The sequence below is a fragment of the Epinephelus lanceolatus genome, chromosome 10 (assembly GCF_041903045.1).
Source record: "Epinephelus lanceolatus isolate andai-2023 chromosome 10, ASM4190304v1, whole genome shotgun sequence".
Classification (NCBI taxonomy): Eukaryota; Metazoa; Chordata; class Actinopteri; order Perciformes; family Serranidae; genus Epinephelus; species Epinephelus lanceolatus.
Window position 1 is genome coordinate 42,985,799 of NC_135743.1, and position 20,615 is coordinate 43,006,413.

Here is a 20,615-nt window from a genome sequence, read left to right on the forward strand (position 1 = left end):
AATATTACTATCTGACCTGTTATGGGGGCATGGCAGCATGTTGACTGCAAATAGAGCTGAAAAATACTGGGCTGCTGAAGCAGATAAAGCTACCCTACAGAGATGGGGGACTCGAGTCACATGACTTGACTCAAGTCAGACTGACTAATGCTGATAAAAGACTTGACTTTGACTTCATATTCATGACTTGAGACTTGACTTTGACTTGAAACAGATGACTCGAAAGGACTTGGCTTTAATTCAATATTAAAGGCACGCTAAGCACCATTGGGTGTCACTTCTGTTTATGTTCAACAATGTTATCAAACACAACAGAGCTACTCACATTTGCAACTAAAAATAGTTTTGTGCGAGCAAAAGAAATCATTCAGGAGCACGCTGTGTGAGTACAGATTTCAACCAGCAGCAGAAACAAAAGGCGAATCCTGTCGGTTGTGGGTTGAACGGGGGTCACAGACAGGAATACGGCGGAGCACTATGGCCACCGCATAACGGTTTACCGGTGACCGAGAAGCCCGGCTCCAGGTCCAATAATTTCCTCTTCATTGGTGTCATGACTGCCCAGAAGTACCTGAACAGCCAAGCCATGGCAACACACAGGTATGTGACGTGTCAGAGGAGAAACGAGCCGTTCACATTTCTCTCTTTGTGGCAGGTAACGGTCCACAAACCTCACCGCACTTTAGGGACTGTTCCTAACTTATCAGAGGAGGAGGGTGGCTGGTTGATTTTTATTGTATTTATTTATTTTATTTTGATCCCCCCCTGTAGCCACAAATATTTTTCCCTGAGCTTTTTGACGTGACTGGTGGAAAATGCATGACACTTCACCGTGAATTAGATTTTTAAAATTTATTTAATAAGCGTGCCAGGCGACCCAACTACAAAAGCCAGTGGACTAAAGACATCCTTTGTGTCTAATAGTAGAGCAGTAGGCCCAATGTAGCCCTGTGTGTGTGTGCTGGGCCCTTATCACACACATGATGGAGGAGAGGGTGGCTCCAGAGGAGCCTTTGTACTTTGTTGTTTTCCTATTTAATGTTATTTAAAATTTTCACTGCACTCCTAAATTTCTTTCTATGCTCCTAAATTTTTAGGAGAAATTGCTAAAAGATTACTAAAAGGTTAGCATAGAGCCCTGTCATTGTAGCCTGTAGCTCTAACTGCCTCTCTGGGCACCACGTTCATGTGTGTGTGCTTGCTTTCGCTGGTCTCGCGCTGGCTGGTTGGTGCGGCCTGGACCCACATGTTTTTGTTGCCATTTGCGGAGCCTGGGCTGCCTACAGAGACCGGACTTTTTCACAGCATATTCAGAGGACATGTAGCTAGCGGATCATGAGGAGATGTTTGCTGTATGTGACATATGACTTGACTTGTGACTTGCTTGACCTGAGCAATGACTCAACTTGCTTGACTTATAGCAGGGACTTGACTTGCTTGATTCTCACCATAACTAACTTGGGACTTGCTTGAGACATGAAGGTAAAGACCTGAGACTTGCTTGTGACTTGCACATGTGTGACTTTCCCCCATGTCTGCTACCCTAGTACTAAGCACTCACTGGTTGTGAATACTATCAAGGTCCACTGAGGGGTGGCCAGCAAGAACAATCCAAAGTCACTTATTTCTCATTTGCCTTTATTTAGTGCCACACAACTAACACAGGCTCAATTCTCAATATATGTTGTGGTTATACCCATTTGTGTGGTTCTGAAAGTACCTAAATTGCAATCAAATAAATGCTGTCTATAATGTTACAAATAAACCAAGAAAACTTTGAATAACAAATATATGTACAGCATTCAGCATATCAATAGCAAACTTTGATAATAATTGACACATGAGCTAATAAACCACCAATAAACAGATCAGGCACACATTCTCAAAGCCTCTCTTAGGTGAGAGATACATTGTTATGACAATACTGCCCTCTATTGTTGAAGAAGGTAAATATCAGTTTGACCTACTTTCACTCAAGCTATGGCCACCCAGCGCCTCAATATCTGTACTCACTTAACTCAGCGCAACAGGCTCCAGTGGAGAGTAATTTTTATCGAGTGACAGTGGCAAATATCATAACTATATGAACACTCTAGAATGACTAATCATTATCTAAAAAGGACATGCAATATCCAGACTTGGGTCTTGAAGTGAATCTCAATAAATGTGCAATTAAGTTAAATGAAACATAGTATCCTCATCTATAACCACCTTTAACTCACTGCAAAGTCCTGCGTATTGTGCCCGTTCCCACCCATGGTTTTGATGCACGCACACTATAATGTCCACAATGTCAGTCCAAGTCCAACAAGGGGAACACCATTAGAAGGGGCCACTGTTTAGATTACCGAGCTTCGCAGTAGACAGTCAAAGTGTTCTGATCTAAGAGGGGCAGGACATAACCTTGCTGTGTGGTTATTGGTGAATAGTCCAGGTAAAGCAGATGGATGCTGACAGAGAGAGTTGGTATTATATTATCCAGTTCAGTCTGAATGCTGCACAAAGTGATGGCCTTTTTTACAAGTGGGGATGCACCTGTCAATTTAGAATAATTCTGATTCACTAACATACGCAAAGAAGGTAAGAACAAAGTTGGCCAGTGCACACGTGTCATGAATGTGACAATCATTTTGAGAGCACACTTATTCTTTGCGGAAAGTTTTCTACCAGCATATCAGTGAATGAGGCCCAACTTACCCTTATGTTGTGTGGGAAACAGCTTGCACTGTGTTTAGAAAAAACGCCAATTATCGGCCGACTTGCTGTTACCACCAGTAGGTGTCAGTGAATCAAGCAGGACTAAAATCTGAAGGATTACAAATGGAATTTTGGCTAATGTGCACTGCGCATATAACAGGTTTATCAATAGCCAAATGTAACAGACTTGTGTTGGAAATTTAAATTTACACATAAATTCTGTATGCACCTGACACTCTTGTCCTAAGTAATCTAAAACTAATTTACCAACAAAAAGAAATAACAGAAACATTTTAAAAAATAAATTTAGAATAACTTGTGACTTTGCTTGTAAATCCTAACTAAGCAAAGCTACTGCTAAAACTACTGATCAGTTCTCTGCAGTGGAAGCAGACACTTGAAAAGCAGAGTTTGCATTAACAGACTTGTAACAGTCCCGAAATGAATACTACTCTTATTCTCCAACAGTGCTTTGTCCCCATGGAACATGTCCCCATGTTACAAAAACCTCTACACTCACCTTAATGCAGATAGACAGGAAAATCCCTGCACATGCTAAGAGGCAAAAAAATGAGATGACAGCAGAATTATGGCTCATGTTTATAGTGTTCACGACATTCAACACATGCTATATTACTAACTGTTCATGGCTGACTTTAATGATTCAGTTCAAAGTCTAAATGTCAGCAAGAGCCCACAAGCAGTTTAACTCTTAGATGGTTAAATGCCTGCCAGTAGCTAAATACAATTCTGGCACGTCATAAACACTATGTCACTATGTCACTGTTTACGCACCAAATTCAACCATAACTTCACCCTCAAAATTGATGGCTTCACAGTATCCACCTCCCCTCAAATCCGAAATCTTGGCGTCATTCTCGATCAGTCCCTCTCCTTCCAACCAGCACATTAAACACATAACCAAAACAGCCTTCTTTCATCTCCCTCCCATCCCTCTCCTCCTCAGCTGCAGAAACCCTCATCCACACCTTCATCACCTCCGAAAACCCTCAATAAGCTCCAGTATATCCAGAACTCTGCTGCTCGGTTACTCACCCACTCTCACACCCATGACCACATCCCCCCTGTTCTCCATAAGCTCCACTGGCTTCCCATCCCCCAGAGAATCCACTTCAAAATCCTCCTCATAACATACAAAGCCCTCAATAACCAGGCCCCACCCTACCTGTCTGAGCTCCTCCATCATCGCACTCCCACCCGCACACTCCGCTCTGCCGATGCCAACCTCCTGTCCCACCCCGCCTGGACCAAGCACAAATCCTGGGGAGACAGGGCCTTCCCCATTGCTGCTCCCACCCTCTGGAACTCACTCCCCAAACCCATCCAAGACCCCCCCTATCTCTCCATATTCAAAACATCACTCAAGACTCACCTATTCAACACTGTTTACAATCAAATCAAGATTCTTCTCCTCATTTTTTTTCTTTTTGTGTCCCTGAATTTGTAAAGAGTCTTTGAGTGTCATGAAAAGTGCTATATAAGTATAATGTAGTATTATTACTATTATTATTAGTTTATGTGTTGTTCCAGTAGTCTAAATCGTGTTTGTAGTCCAACATCAATCCTCCTATTTGATTTCATTTAATTGTGTGTTGCTTATGATACTCTTGGTCTCAGGCCAAGTACTTAAATAACCTTTATATTCATTTCATCTTCCATCTTCTTTTACAGTTGTGGATCCAACTCCGGACAATCCCTTGGTATCAGTGATTCTGGTGAGCCTGCTTCCCCTGCTGGTGATGGGGATTGTAATTGTGGGAATGTTCTACTGGTACAGAGCCTATCGGCAACGCATGAACCAAGAATGGGAAAGCAGCATTAAGAAGCGCAAGCCAAAAGCTGGAGGCCTTGACTGCAGCGATGCCTGCGCCATCATGATGGATGATGATCGGTCAGACAGCAGTTCGACGCATGCCAACAACCTGAACCACAACACTGAGCCACTGCCTATAGAGTTGGATCTGCTGGTACAGACTAGTATAGTATTTCAGAGTTGTTTTGTGGAGCTTTTCTGCTCTAAGCCATTCTAAATGAAATTCTAATTAAAAACATAACTTTTGATCCTGTCCCAGGTGGGAAAGGGACGCTTCGCCCAGGTATACAAGGCTAAGCTGAAGCAGACCACGTCAGATCAGTTCGAAACAGTAGCTGTGAAGATCTTCCCCTATGAGGAATACGCATCCTGGAAGAACGAGAAAGACATCTTCTCCAATACAGACCTTCGACACGAGAACATTCTCCACTTCCTGACAGCTGAGGAGAGGAAGGTGGAGAAACAGTACTGGCTCATCACTGCCTTTCACCACAGGGGAAATCTCCAGGTGAGACTGCCACCATCAGGTAACCAAACATGAGTGGGGTAGTATTTGGAGATTTGTACTTCTGTGTCAAATTGATGCTGTAGCCTGACGTGCATGTCCCCAGATGTAACTACATGTTGCGGTGACGCAGACCTCCTGTCTATTTTTGTAAGATGAAAACCATTTCCCTCAGTGGAAACAAAGCTTTTATTGACTTTTATTTCATAGATAAGGAACAATAAATTGTGGAGACAAGAAAGCCCCCACAAAATAGCATTTTAACTTTTGTATGTGATTTAACCTGGCCCCATATGAGTATAGGAAATCTCCGCTTTTTGTTATGCAAATTTATACAATATAAAATGCCATAGGCTTATGCTAATAATGTTAGCATGTTGTATTTGTTTGGAAAACGTGTTTAGTACAAGACAGTTGCTGTCAGTGAACCTTGTGAGTTGTAATGGAGCCTAATTATGTAACATTACCTTTGTTAAATGTTGCTGTTGCCACTGACCTCACATGAGAAAAGGAAATCTCCGCTAGCTACTAGGCTAATTAAAGCAATTTTAAATTCCAAAGGCATGTGCTAATAACATTAGCATGTTGTTTTTGTGGGGAAAATGTGTCTAGCAATGTGAATTCTTATAGTGAAGCCGATTTGTGTACTTGTGTTTGAAATTGTCTCTATTAAGCCATGTGTTTACATGTTTTTTTTAATTAACTAAACTTTACAGCACTTAACAGAAACCCCTCCACTGACTAGTGTTTTGGAGGTGTAACTGCAGAGTGACGCAGACACATCACTGCACAAGTATAAATGGCATAGGCCATGTGCGTAGGCTCTGCATAGAGCTAACAAACAAGTACAAATCCGCTTTATTTATGGTGTGACTGGCGATTCCCATGGTAGATACTCTTTTTCATTCATGTGTTTCAGCATTAACCTGTTTTTAATTCATAATTCTGTTAATCATCCCTTTGCTCACCAGGAGCACCTGACACGTAATGTGATAAGCTGGGAGGAACTGCAGGTATTGGGCAGGTCTCTGGCCCGAGGTGTCGCCCACCTTCACAGTGACCGCCTCGTCTGTGGACGCCCTAAGGTAGGACTGTGTGAATACATCCATGTGACAGTTGATAAACAGTATTTCAGGGCTAAAAATCTATACTTCCCATAATAACCATTGTCATTGTCAAAATAGCCATAGAAAGAAACAATTTAGACACTGTTATACCCTAATAATGATCAGATCAGATTAGACACAAAGTCTAAAGCCTCACTGACTCTCCCTCAGAGTGTAATCAACACCGGCATTGTTAGTATGAAATGTCTTTATATAATGTGTATACACAAATTTCTATGTGCTCTTTTTATTTAATTAGTACTTTTAAACCCCAGTACTTCCATTGTGCTTAAAGGTTCCCATTGTCCATCGAGACCTGAAGAGCTCCAACATCCTGGTGAAGAACGACCTGACATGCTGCCTGTGTGACTTTGGCCTTGGACTTCGTTTAGACAGTAGTCTGTCTGTGGATGACCTCGCCAACAGTGGACAGGTCAGATGAAAAGACCCTTACGAGACTTAAGAGTTTCTACTTTGAAAACGCTTATAGTTAGAGCTGGCTCAGGCTCGCCTTGGACCAGCCCCTAGTTAAGCTAATATAGGCCTAGTCTGCCAAGGGACTTCCTGTGATACACTGAGCCCCTTCTCTCCTTCTCTCCCTCTCATTCTCAGAATCAGAAAAGTTGGTTCTTCTTTATTTGGCAACATTCATGTCCTCTTTCTGCATATCACTAATTCATCTTCTTCTCTTGGGTGGATGTGGTGGTGGATGGGTCCAACGACGTTCATCTGGGAGGCCAGTGTTCACTTCCCGTGAGATTGTAAAGCCAAACCTTGTCATTTTTTTCTAAACCCAACCACGTGTTTTTGTTGCGTAAACCCAATCATGTGTGTTGACAGAACGTAGCCACGTGTGTTTGTTGTAGAAGGAGAACAAAAAAAAAATTTACATTGTTGTACGGACTGTATGCAAACTGTACATGTCCTGTAAAAATAGAAGTGTATTTTGAAAACAGATAATGCATGTTACAGGCAGAAGTTGACACAGCATCCAGAACGTCAACAACAAACACACCCAGGGTACCGTGCGCATTATAAGTCCATGACCAAAGGACAATATGTGACAAGGTCAGAGTGAGAATGTGTTGGCAACCCACCAGCAACATGGAAAATTTCATAGTGTATTTTTTGAAGTTGCATTACAAAGTAAGCTCAGCTGTACTCAGTACAGTAGTTGATGTGTAATAATGAATGATGTAAGGGGGTGAGTCAGGTTTATTGACAGTCAGCGGTTGACTGTTCCAACAACAACAAATCACAAGCCAGACAATAGAAGAGGGTCAACATCACACACAGGTGCAGAAACAAGTGTATTCCTATGCTCAGTGTATGTGTGTGTTCTTGTGAGCTAACACCTCCTGGTATCTCTGTATTGCAGGTGGGTACGGCACGTTACATGGCTCCTGAGGTGCTGGAGGCCCGACTGAATCTGGAGAACATTGAGTCCTTCAAACAGACCGACATTTACTCCATGGCACTTGTACTTTGGGAGATGACATCGAGGTGTGAAGCTATTGGAGGTCAGCGCATGCACACACACCACAAATACATATATTCCATAATTAAATGTTTCAGGCAAGGGTGCATGACATGATGTCATGTCACACGCAAGCACACACTTACATAGAGAGCAAAACAATTCTACTGAGGTGAAGTGCCAACTATTGAGACTCAACAGTGACAATACATGGCCAGAGTTTTGGGTTATCGGAACAAGTTCAGCAGCTGATCTGTCTGACCGGTAGTCCTCAGTCCTCTCATGTAGCAGCGGAGGCAGCATGTGAAGATGTGTGTAAGGTATTTGTAATGTGATATGATAATCTGACTGCTTAGCCTCTACTCCTGTTGATAATGAACTCCCTTCACTCCTACGCCCAGCTGCAGAAACATCTAAATGAAAATATTTACCTGGGGACAAGGTGTACACTACTGGAAACTCAACTTACACCTTACAATGTTGTTATAGAAATTATTATCTATTTACACGTCCAACTTATTCATTCATTCATTCATTCATGGAGTTAATTTCTGGACGCCTGTCTGTTTCTAAGTCCAATATTCACTCTTCTTCTAGCTGTTTTTTGGCCTTAACAAAATTCTGACTGTATGTGACTCTTCAGCTGCTGAGTGATCTACTAATACCATGTTTACTGGTCCAACACATTCTCACTCCGACCTCGTCACATACCGATGATTGGTCATGGAGTTTCCATGTGGAGATATACCGTGCAAAGTAACCTGGCTGCGTTTGGTTGTTGATGTTCTTGAACTCGGCGTCAACTTCTGCCTTGTACTGTACATGCATTGTCTATTTTCAACACTTCTGGTTTCACAGGAAATGTACAGTTTGCATACAGTCTCTTTCAAAATAAAAGCACTACGTTAGCACAACACCACAAATTGACGTTTTTTTCCTTCAACAACAAGTGCACATGGTTACGTTTAGCCAACTCAAGTTTTGAAAACAAAGAACAGGGTTTGGCTTTATAATCTTAAGGGAAGCCAACACTGGCCTCCTGGGTGAAAGTTTGTGGTTGTTGGACCAATCCACCACCCCTCCCGCCTACCCTACTCAGACTTCCGCCACCGTAACTTTCATTGTTATCCTTCTGCATTTCCCCCTGAAACTACCAGGCAGCGTTAAACAGTAACACTGACTGGTCGTGTATCCGTGTAGCCGATGTGAAAGGATGGCTATTTTCATTGCCGTTTGACACCGGAAGTCATTGTCATTGGATTTATTTCACTTAGGATTTGATGAAACTGACAATGAAGGTCTTACCAGCTTTAGTATTTTCGTTTACGAGAGTGAGAAAACAGTCAGTATTTCACACTACCATAGGACTTGGTATGCATGTCCACTGCTCAGAAAAGAAAAAAAAAATCTTAAAATAAACCTTAAAGAAAAATATGTACTGATGTTTTTGTTTTAGTTATGACAAACATGATAAACACTAAAGGCAAGAGTGATTATAGGAATCCGATCTGGGCAGATATAGATAATAGACAGGTCCGTATGCAAGATACAGGAATACATAATATGGGTAACATCAGTTATGATATTTTACTTAGTCAAGATCATGTCTGTCTCATGTCATTTCAAGGAAACCTTTTTTCTCCTCCACAAATTTCAAGGAGCACTTTCATCCATTTCCTCTCAAATAAAAGTGAATATATTCTCTGCATCCTGGTTATCCTACATGATCAGTGTTGGGGGCAATGCATTACTTTTGTAAGGTGTTACAGTAATATATTTGTTACTTTTAGCAGTAACAAAGTAATATAATGCGTTACCAACATAATATTATTACATTTACAGTGTCACTTACCATGTTACCACCCGAAATACACTGTGCATTGTCATTTATTCACACTGATCCACACAGCCCCACTTCCACCAGTGCACCACCAGACAAAAAGATTATTGTGTCTTGCCATGTCATCACAGACTACATTATAGAAGGGTGTCAGTGATCAGCACAGCTGAGTCATGTCGTACTGTATGTTTTCATGTTCAGTGTGTTTCCATTAGTATAGTAGCCTTGTGTCCTAAGGCTGCATGAAAGCAGTGGGGATAAGGATCTGGCCTACAGTTCATATTTTTTCCTCGTCCTGATTATCGGCACATCTGGGTGATGTTAGTATATGTTGGATATGTTTCCATTCACATCCCCTGCAGCTGCAGAGCAGCACAAGCACACAGTCCTGTTCTTATGCATAACTCTCTCTCCGGCAGGTGGGTCTTCCAGCTCCGGTGTTTTAATCTGCACTCATCATAGTAACTGACTTGCACGCCAATTTTGTTTGTTGTGCTAACCTCAACATTTTTTGTATTGTGTTTCATATCGTTGGCCCACAAATATTGATCCATATGTCATAATTATCAGAGTTGAGCCTCCATGTGTCCAAGGCTATCCGTTAATTTAAAAAGGTCTAGGCTATTTAATTGCTCTCAGTATTTTTTTTTCTTTCATTTTTATACAAAGTGGTAACCACTGTATGTTAATGCATGAATGGGTCTGACCTGCGCAGCACTGGATTTGAATTGAGCTGTAATAAACTGGAGCTCCCTTGCTTTGGTTACCTGCTGTGAAACAACATGACCCTCATCCATTTAAAATGAACATTAGTTATTCTGAGCTCATTTTGGTCAAAGTAACGCAAAAGTAGTGTAATAAGTAACTTATTACTCTACACAGATAGGAATGTTGTAAAGTAACTCATTGATTTCAAATGAAGGATGCATGCTGTAAAGAGATCCAGGCTACTGTTTTCTGTTACGCAGTGACAGGGGGTTTGGGTGTCAACAGGGGGTCTGATGGTCATGTCTGTCAGACTGCACCTCGACCTCAGCTCCAGGTCAGCAGCAGGCATCTTAGGAATGTCTGATATATGAGGGAGACAATCTCAACTCTGCTGTTGCCCTTCTTTGGGCAAGAATCAGGGAGAGAGAGGAGGAGTGGGTACTATACCTGTTTCAGCTCTGTGTGTGTGTGTGTGTGTGTGTGTGTGTGTGTGTGTGTGCGTGTGCACGTGTCTGTCTGTCTGTCTGTCTGTCTGTCTGTCTGTGTGTGTGTGTGTGTGAGAGAGAGAGGGAGAGAGAGAGAGAGAGAGAGAGAGAGAGAGGCTTCTATGCCTTTCCAAGAATAAGAATAAGAATATCAGAGTATGGACATTTTCATTCTCAGGCGGGAATCTATGTAGGCTGCAGTGAACTTTGTCAGCCTACTGGGTTGGAAGTTTTTTCTTACAACAACACTTTTCTTCTTTTTCTTCTGCTCTTTGCCTCAGCACACAAGTAAATTTCATATGCATTTAATTCACTGAGCCTTTGCTTCACATGACTGACAAATTAATAACAATATAAAGCAGGTGTGTTTTACAAAGTCAGCAAACACATGGACACTGGACCACAAGGCACAGACTGTTGTACACACGTAGAATATTAAATTTTAACAGAAGATTATAGATTGAATATTGAATTCATAACCTTTTTTGAGCTCGAAAAGTGACTCCGATCCTACATGATAGGACAGTGTATCCTTTCTAAGTCCCTTTTCAGTCAGTATAATGAGGGGGAATGACTGTAGCAACTCTTTCAGCTCTAAAATTTTTCGACTGGACAAAATGTCCTCACTTCCAAAAACATCCTCAGTCTTGACATTTAAAACCCAAATTAGATGTCACATAGTCTCTCCGGGTCCACCTCCGTCCCTCTGCCTAGTGGGCTTTTTTTAGACAGACATTTAGAATGAGACAGTCACATTCCGACATGTGTGTGTGTTTATTTCAGAGAGAGAGGTATTTAGAAACCGAGGAAGAGAGGAGCTACTGCATGAATGCCCTAATCTAGCCGTGTTTCTATGTCTTAGTCTGGGATTGTGTGCATGTGTCTGTCCTCTGTCTCCACCCCAACAGCAGGGGACAAAATGAAGGATAGAAATACTACTCTGCCCTGGTATTGTTGTGCTCAGTTATAGTACATTCACACATTTTATTATTTTATTTACATATTCTGAATTAGCCTGCAGGGCAGGGCACGGTCTACATTTTCTCTCTGAGTTGAGGGTTATGCGGGGTAATGGTGCTGGGTGAAGGGATTGCACTGTGCCAGGCTAAAGGCTGGTGAATGGAGACAGCCGCTGAGGGGGTGATTGCTATACCGCAATGGGGCTGGGGGACAGAGGACATTTCAGAGCAAAAAGAAGATTTTGATATTTTGACAAAAGTGCTCATTCACTTTCTTGCTGTGAGAAAGATGAGAAGTTTGATACCACTCTCATGTTTGTATGTTGTGTCAGGAGCTGAAGCAAGGGGAGAATTCACTTAGCTGAGCATAAAGACTGGCAGCAGAGAGAAACAGCTGGCTTGGCTTTTTCAAAATCTCAAAACTGTGCCTACCTTTGGGTCTAATTTTATGAATGAACATGTTGTATATCGCTGTTGTTTCCAACCACAAACAGACAAGCAAAGAGACAACTACTTGCTGTAATTTCAACCAGCAGTGGTTCAGCACCAATCCGGTCTCACTCCAAAGTCATCAAAATCCAGCGCTTGGTCAATGACTTCCAGCATCAGACACAGACAAAAAAAACTCTCCTTTCATATTGGCATGATACATGGCCAGTTGCTGATACCGTGATGTACCTTGCATGTCATATGTCGATGTGGAAAGTCCATGACCAAATGTGGATATGTAACGAGGTCGGAGCGAGAAGGTGTTGCTTTAAGGCCCAGACACTAATGGAAATAGATTCACCTGCTTGCAGCAAAAATTTCTCTCAACTGGTTTTAGCCTCTTAAAGCCCCGTCAAACTACAGAGCCCCAAAAGTCTTGAAGAGTGACTCATTTCTTTGTCTTGGGTGCACAAGATAAAACACATTTACCTCTCAGGACCTTAAGGGCTCTGTACACCACTAGCAGTATAGATGTTCAAATGTCACAGCACCCTGATGTGGTAGCCGCAAACCTGCCACAGCAAATCAGCCCACAGCTTCCTCTGGAGATGGGCCAATGCTTGGCTTGGATGAAGAGGTTTTGTTTTGATGAGAGATTGTGGTTCATTAGAGTTTATGCAGGTTCATCTCTACTTGTTATGATGTAGTTTGTTTTGCGTTGATGTGGGAGTTGTCTCATGTTATACACCTGTTGGGAGTTTAAGATCTCTTGCATGCCAAACATGGAGCTGTGTTTTCAAGATAGCAGATCCCAGACAGTGTAGCCAGCCATAGAGGTTTTAGCTAACCTCCAGGCCACAAAGGTTTCAGACAAATAATCTTAAAAGGAAGCTGTCATAAACCGCTCTCCACCCCACAGACTGGATATAGCAGGCCTTTAACCATGGGCCCCAGACAGCGAAGGGGAAAGTGAGACTGAGGCTCTGGTTGCAGTCTCTTGTGAAATATGTTCTCAAACCACAAATTAAATTCTTCTCATAGCTTTCAAATGTCCAGAACTGCTTTAGTTAAACAGGCAGCACTTCTTGTGTAGACTGCAGTAACAGTCTGTGTGTCTGTAAGCTTCTCTGATGTCCCTGATATTATTCAGAAATATAAGAACAAGTGTATACGAGCTATATCTGCATCACAACATGAAATAAGACATTTTCAACTACAGTCATGTTTGGATGTGTACAAAGTGCTTCACCTCTTTTTATTTCTGTTTTCAACATTCTCAGTTTAGGTCAGCTCGTTGCTGGTCTGTGTTTCAGCTGTATCCAGCCCAGGAAAATGTGTGGTATTTATACCAGCTCCACAGCAGAAGATCTAAACAGCAGAGCACTGAGCACAATACCAGCTCTGGTACAAATAACCTCCAGGGGAATGGCTGAGGGATTGGGTTAGGGATGGGCTGGATCCTGTTTTAAAATGCTAAAAAGGGGGGAAGTTCCATATGTCAAAAACAGGAAGTGTGGGCTTTTAGACAGTTTCTCTGCACACAGTCCCGATCCCAGACCTCGAACTTCCTGTCCGGGGGTTCCACTCCAACCGTCCCTCTTCCTGTGTTTGAGGACTCAGCAGCAGAGCCCACAGGGACTTGACTTAAATGAAACTACTGCAGCTTTTCTTTTCATTATACCCTCATACTAATTAACATGAACAACGTATGTTATTTCTATTTATATTTGCAGCTGCTGAACCAGGTTATAGGCAGTCGGAGGACTGCAGGAAAAATAATCTTACAATGAACATGATGAACACTGCAAAAATCCCATATCAAAAATTCAAGTGTTAATTTTGACAGCTGTTTTAGATATAGTCAATCTCTTGAGAAGAAAATGCTTTTTAATTTTTACTCTAAATGTTTTAGTCAACTTTTAGTCATTATGTTTTCAATATGTTTTTATCTTTAAACTAATTAAGTAAGGCTAATTCATGTATAGGAAATTAGAATCAAGGTGACAGGTTGTATAAAAATTTCATTTACACAATTTTTTTCTACAACTACAAATAATTTCTGCATTACTTAATTACTCAAATTACTCCAGTAGTTTTTGACAGGTTTAAGGGGTGATTTACAAGCACACACTTACTGATCATCATTTGAAAAGCCCAACATCTCTCTACTCATGCTCTCAAAAACTTTGACACCACGAATAACTAATCTGAGACGATTAGGATTTGTACCGAGGTTCATTGTAAACTCTGAGTGAGACAGAGAAATAACTTAATTAAAGCCTGAATTCGTTCTTAATCTGCAACATGTTAGTCTGGAGGTTTAAACTCATGTCACTGATCTGGGTTCAGACTGTTTACTTACACAGCTATACACTCATAGATAACTGAGCCTCCTACCTGCCTGTCAAACAAGCAAAACATTGTGGCTCAAACTATTTACTGGAGTTTACCAGCCTGTCACTCATGTGACATTTGAAGATAATTATAAACACGGCCGTTCACTGCTTTCAATGTCCGATAGTCCACCACTAACATTTTCAACACATCTCATCTCGTTAGCAAAAATGCAACATAGATTTTGTCTTAGTTTGTATTATCAAGATTTGTTTTTAGCTCGTCATCATCTCGTCTTCATTATAATTTTTGTCAACGAAAAGTAACACTGGAGAGCATTTTAGATCTGAGCCTGCTTTTGATTTAAATAAGCAAATCTGGCTGCCAGTGCAGTTAGTGATTTCTGACTTGAAAATATTTCTTAAAATAGGGAACGGTCAATTCCATTACAATCTTTATCTGCCCCTGAAGATCATTTGTTATTGTTGAAAGCTCCAGAACAGCAACTTAATGGACAGTGTGGAGAAATTATTGCTGTTTAAGGTCAGGAATGAATACTGAGTTTGATTTGATGAGAGGAAAATTCTGAATTCTTTTATCAATGTATAGTCAGTGTTAGTAAACCTTTACAGCCGAAGATATGTAAGAAGACAGATAAAAGGACTTGTTGTGTTTTACTGAGTACTAGGATTGCCTTTTAGTCCTGAATGGTGCTTCGATTTGACAGTGAATATGAAACTCATTTTAGTGAGTACCCAGAGAAAAGCTCAGATGTTGCATATGTTTCGCACTAATAAGGTACACCATCAATACACAATGTTTGATAGGTTGTGAAATATACGGCACATAGAAAGTGTTAAATGTAAGAACAAGACAGGGTACATAGAGCATGATGCTTGCACTTGTTGCTGGTTAGTTAAATATAATTATCTGGCGTAGATGAGTAACAGAAGATGACTTTGCAGCAGCTAATGTCTCATTTTACAGAAATTGTGAGACCCTAAGAGCTTGTCTTTGTGGCTGAAGACAGACTGCAGCTGTTGTGGGTTCAGTTTCATAAGGTCTGGACCCAATCCCAGAACTTTGTTTTTCATTTTTTAAGGTTTCAGCAACATGCTCTCTCTTTTTCCCTACTAGTTCTTCAGCATAGTAGTAAATAGTGAAAAAAAATGACAGATTGTTATTTTAGTGTTCTGCACAGTCTGAGGTTGTAGCTAGTTGCTTGTTAGTGGGCGCGGATTTTTTCTGTTTTTAGAAAAGATCATTGTTCAAGTGCCATAGCAAGCATTTCCCGATGTAGAGACATCATGAAAGACATTTTATTTTCTACTGTCAGCATTATTAATATTATCATTATTATTATTATCATTATTATTATTATTATTGTTACCAGGGTCATTGATCAGTAGTTTGGAGTAGAATGTCCTCATACCAGGATGCATTTACACTTTTGATCGTATTAAAACAACGGGGCATATGTTTCACTTCTTCCAAACACTTTTTTTTTTACCTTGAAATATTCATGGTGTCAGAAACCATGCCATGAAATGGGGCCTTGTTTGATTTTCATGTTGAACTTGGCCAGCTCATCTTCATCTTCCTGTCACCACATAGATACCAGGAAGTGCTGCAAATAACAGAAATATGATGGCACAGACAACATGACATAATAGAAAAGTTATTTTCTGCACTTGAGACTCAGTTAATGATGTGCACTGGGCTGTGTTTGTGTTTGCAGAGGTGAAGGACTATGAGCCTGCATACGGCTCTAAAGTGCGAGAGCACCCCTGTGTGGAGAGCATGAAGGATAACGTGCTAAGAGACAGAGGAAGACCTGAGATCCCCGACACCTGGCTCAGGCATCAGGTCAGACCTACACTGAGCTGCTATACTAGACCAACATACTGTTCACACAGATACTAACTGTAGCATGGATACACACTGTTATTTTTCATTTTGTAGGAATTCTTTTAAATATATTTTTTATTTTTTCATAGACAAAACATTAGTATTGTTACTGATAGTGTTGTCCCTTGGTCCCTTCCTTGATGAAAATGAGCCATCAACACTGAATACACTCTTCTGTGAATGTGTGTGGATACATTCACAGAGAAATGCTTTTGACTTTATTTTTTTTAACCTTTTTTATCTCTATATCTTTGAAATGTGGTTGTGGTGTTTGTACTTATTTGAATATTTTAGATGCACAGTTTGTACCACACTTTGTTCCATGTCTGGTATTTTGTTTTGTGTCTGTTTATAATAACTTATTTGTATCTTGTGTTGCTGCCTATGTTAGCCGGGACTCACTTGAAAAAGAGATTTATAATATCAATGGGAGCTAATACCTCAATGGGAGGTGATAAAAAAATCTCTTACGTGCATGAGCATTCTTCCATTCCATTATGCTAGTTTTTAATATGATATGTTATGCAACTCTTCCGTCTGGATCATTGTAATCAAGGAGACGCCAGTAGAACAACTTTACAATGATGTCATTTTAATTAAGATACACAGTATCCTAAATTACAGTTCTCACCTGCTCCACCAGAAAATTACCATGTAAGATCAAAACTACAAGTTTTGAGCAATCTTTTTTTTCCTGCAGCTATCAAAGCTTTGAATAGGTGAAGCCATCTGTAACCAGTGGTGTAAGAAGTACTCAGTCCCTTTAAGTTGACGCACCAATACAACCTGTGGAACAGAATGTTGGTCATACCAAATAATAGACTGGCAAGTGAGATTTTCAGATGGGATCTCTCAGTAGGAGGTGAATGGGCCTCAGAATTGATCTTCTTCATGAGCATGGAATTGGGCATCTCCACAGCCACTATAGATTCATCCTGCACTAAGATGTGACTTTGATCAGCTTTGTGAAGCCTGAAACACACTTGCTGCTGCTTGTGGTTTTGATTTTGAGAGTTGAGCTGCTTCTTCCTGTTGGCTAAAAAGGATCTTAAAGCTGGGATTGCCACTTGCAGCTATATGTTTTGTTTCTTATTGTGAAATCTTAATCTGAAAAGTAGCTTGTAGGTCAACTTATTAAGGGAATTAAGTCTGGGGGAGAAAAACACTGGTTATTTGGTTATGTGTAAATGGCCATATAGCATTCAAATAATTTGGTTGAGAATATGCTACATTTACCCAAAGAGTTCACAGAATTTTGTTTAGTGTGTATTCTTACATTCCTGCTCTCTTCCTCTGTCTACAGGGTGTGGCAGTTATCTGTGCCACCATCATGGAATGCTGGGACCATGACCCAGAGGCCAGACTTACCGCCCACTGTGTTGCTGAACGCATCTCCGAGTTGGAGGATGAGATAGACAAACTGTCCAGCTGCAGCTCCTCGGCAGAGAAGATCCCAGCGGAGCTGAAGATCCCAATAGAAGTGGGGATCCCAGGGGATGAGGTGAAAATCACAGAAATACAGGACATCATAGCTGTGGACTGCTCTGTGAGTGATGAGAAGTGAGCAGAAGCTCTGCATCTTCATGGACTCTGAGGGAGATTTTCCAACAAGGGCACTTGTTCTGCTTTGATGAGACTGAAGGCAAGAATCTCAGTAGTGATGTCCAGGAGTTGAGCTCCTGTGTCCCAGGACTTGGAATTGCATCGTAGTGTCATATCTTATTCTAGGCCAGCAAAGAGGGACTCTTGTATTTCACCACTTCTAAAATGTAACAGCTTGCCTCAATCAGCTAAAAAGCTAAAGAGCCAAAAAGCCAAAGTTAACTGGAAGCTTCCAAAGATGTGCTGAGCACAAAGACAGTGTTTTTTAAGAGTTAGACAGGTTTCCTTCTGACAAAAAGGTCACTCTGTGTATGAAAGAAAAAACAGGCCAATAGCTATCAAACCAAAGACTTCTGATTTGCACTTTACCAGGTGATACTTATGCATTATAGATGTTTGTTCATACTGCCTAACATTTTGGAGCTAAGGGGAGTTTGTGCCTGTTAGTGTCTTTCTGTGTCTGACTTTGAGCCAAAGTGTCAGCAGAGATGTCGCCTTAACGCTACTGATGCTGCGGACTCCATCCTTACCAGCAGCAATCCAAAGGAATGTGTATGTGTGTGAATGAGAATGTGTGCATTTGTTTGTGTAACCATATTGTTTTTACCCAGCTATACTTAAACCTTGTTTGAATGAACAAGCACAATGTACATAGAGACAATAACTGTACAGAGGAGACAGGTCAGCCAAAAAGGGAATGTAATCCTACTACTTAGCTTTGAATGCAAATTAAAAGACTTCACAGATATGTATTTTTTAAAAAAGATAGTATATGTTTTCTGTCATAAACATCAGGAAACTGAGGAGTGTGCCAAAGATCCTTTACCCTGCCTTACATACAGTATGTGTCATTTGTAAAATATTGTACATCTTTTATGAATTAAAGATATTTCTGTATACTGAGATTCTGTTCTTACTCATTCTGTCATTCAACCCAACCCAGTGCAAACAACTGAAGATCATGTTCTGAGTGCAGTGGAATTTCTGGTAATACTTTATATGATGCCCAAGTCTATAATGCATTATGATTATAATCTGATTATTGCACTGTATAACTAAAGCTGGCTAGCTGGCTAAGGAAATGTACTGTGCACTCCATAAACACCTGGCAGCACAAATGAACCAGCTGCTGATGGATGGGATCCATCCAGAGTTGATGACTGTTACATGCCGTAGAGTTTGTGGTGTGTGTGTGTGTGTGTGGGTGTCTTTGTGTTTGTTACAGGTGCGTGTTGCAGGTGTGTTCCCTGAATGGTGCCTCGCAGCTGGTGCCAATCAGGTGGAAGATAAAGGGAGAGTGGACCGAGGCCGCCGGCTGTCAGTGGACCGCTAGTGCTCCTGGGAACCGTCTCACCACCACGTGTTTTACTGTACCTCCTCGCAGTGTGTTAGTGTGTAGTGATTTTCCGTTTAGTGTCTAAGATCCGGTGTTTTCTGAGTTGTATTGATTGTGCATTGTCGTCCCTCCTTTTGAGTGGACTGTTTTCAGTTTATAGTTAGTTCTTATCATCCTCAGTTTTTGGAGGACTGTTTTGTGTTCGAGTTTACATTTTTGTTTAGTTAATAAAACATTTGTCTTACGTACTGATCCTACCAGCGCTTCATTTTTCCTTCTCCGGTATGTATTGTTTATTTAATTATTACGGTTACTCCTGAACTTCCTAGACAAGTTGGAATGTAACAATGACCCAGGGACGGACAGTCCTGATCATGAGGGATCCCCAGAAGGGCGTGGTCCCATCCAACTACCGGCCAATAACCGGCCTCTGTACATGGAAGCGGCTAAGATGAATAGGCACATGGCCCAATACATGAGCAAGGCTCAGAAAGGAATTGGTAGTAATACCAGGGGAGCCAAGCACCAGCTACTGGTCGATAGAGCAGTCACCTAAGATTGTAAAACCCGTCAGACCAACCTGTGCACCACACGGATTGACTACAAGAAAGGCTATGACTCATGCATGCAACACACATAGATACTGGAATGCTTGGAAATGTACAACACCAACAGGACACTAAGAGCCTTCATCGGGAACTCACTGGGGCTGTGGAGAACGACTCTGGAGGCCAACTCAAAGCCAATTGCACAAGCTATCAGCAAGTGCAGCATATACCAAGGTGATGCACTGTCCCCGCTTCTTTTCTGCGTAGGCCTGAACCCCCTCAGCCAAGTTAATGCAAAGAGTGGCTACGGATACCGGTTCCGAAGTGAAGTAACCATCAGTCACCTCCTCTACATGGATGACATCAAGCTGTTTGTCAGGAATGAGCAAGACATTGATTCACTGATCCACCTCACCAGGATCTGCAGCAAGACATCGGAATGTCATTCGGACTAGATGAGTGTAGTTGGGTGGTGTCTATGAGAGGGAAGATTATCAGAACTGACGGGGTTAAACTACCAGAAGGCAGCATTGCAAATGTTCAGGACAGCTACAAATACCTTGGGGTGCTGCAGGCAAATGGAACCATGAAGCCGCAAGGAAGTGAAAAAATCCTACCAGTAGCTGGAAAAGGCTGGACTGAAAGACAGCACAGAAGCACTTATCATGGCAGCACACGAACAGGCACTTTGTACAAAATCAATAGAAGCAGGGGTCTACCACACCAGACAGGACCCCAGGTACAGGCTATGCAAAGATGCTGCTGAGACAGTTCAGCACATAATAGCGGGGTGTAAGATGCAGACAGGAATAGTGTGCATGCATCGCCATAATCAGGTGGCAGGATT

At 41.5% G+C, this 20,615-nt stretch overlaps 1 protein-coding gene across 2 annotated transcripts in view; it reads left to right on the plus strand.

Moving 5' to 3' along the window:
• The window catches only part of LOC117266445 (TGF-beta receptor type-2-like), a 63,646-nt gene extending 44,859 nt beyond the window's left edge, over nucleotides 1–18,787 (plus strand). For both annotated transcript variants that reach the window (XM_033641657.2, XM_078172015.1), the window contains 7 exons: nucleotides 4,390–4,685; nucleotides 4,791–5,039; nucleotides 6,008–6,121; nucleotides 6,438–6,575; nucleotides 7,521–7,662; nucleotides 16,113–16,240; nucleotides 17,586–18,787. In XM_033641657.2, the coding sequence (XP_033497548.1) occupies nucleotides 4,390–4,685; nucleotides 4,791–5,039; nucleotides 6,008–6,121; nucleotides 6,438–6,575; nucleotides 7,521–7,662; nucleotides 16,113–16,240; nucleotides 17,586–17,846 (1,328 nt within the window). In that variant the 3' untranslated portion in view covers nucleotides 17,847–18,787. The remainder of the gene's footprint in view (nucleotides 1–4,389; nucleotides 4,686–4,790; nucleotides 5,040–6,007; nucleotides 6,122–6,437; nucleotides 6,576–7,520; nucleotides 7,663–16,112; nucleotides 16,241–17,585) is intronic.
• Nucleotides 18,788–20,615: the final 1,828 nt, after the last annotated feature.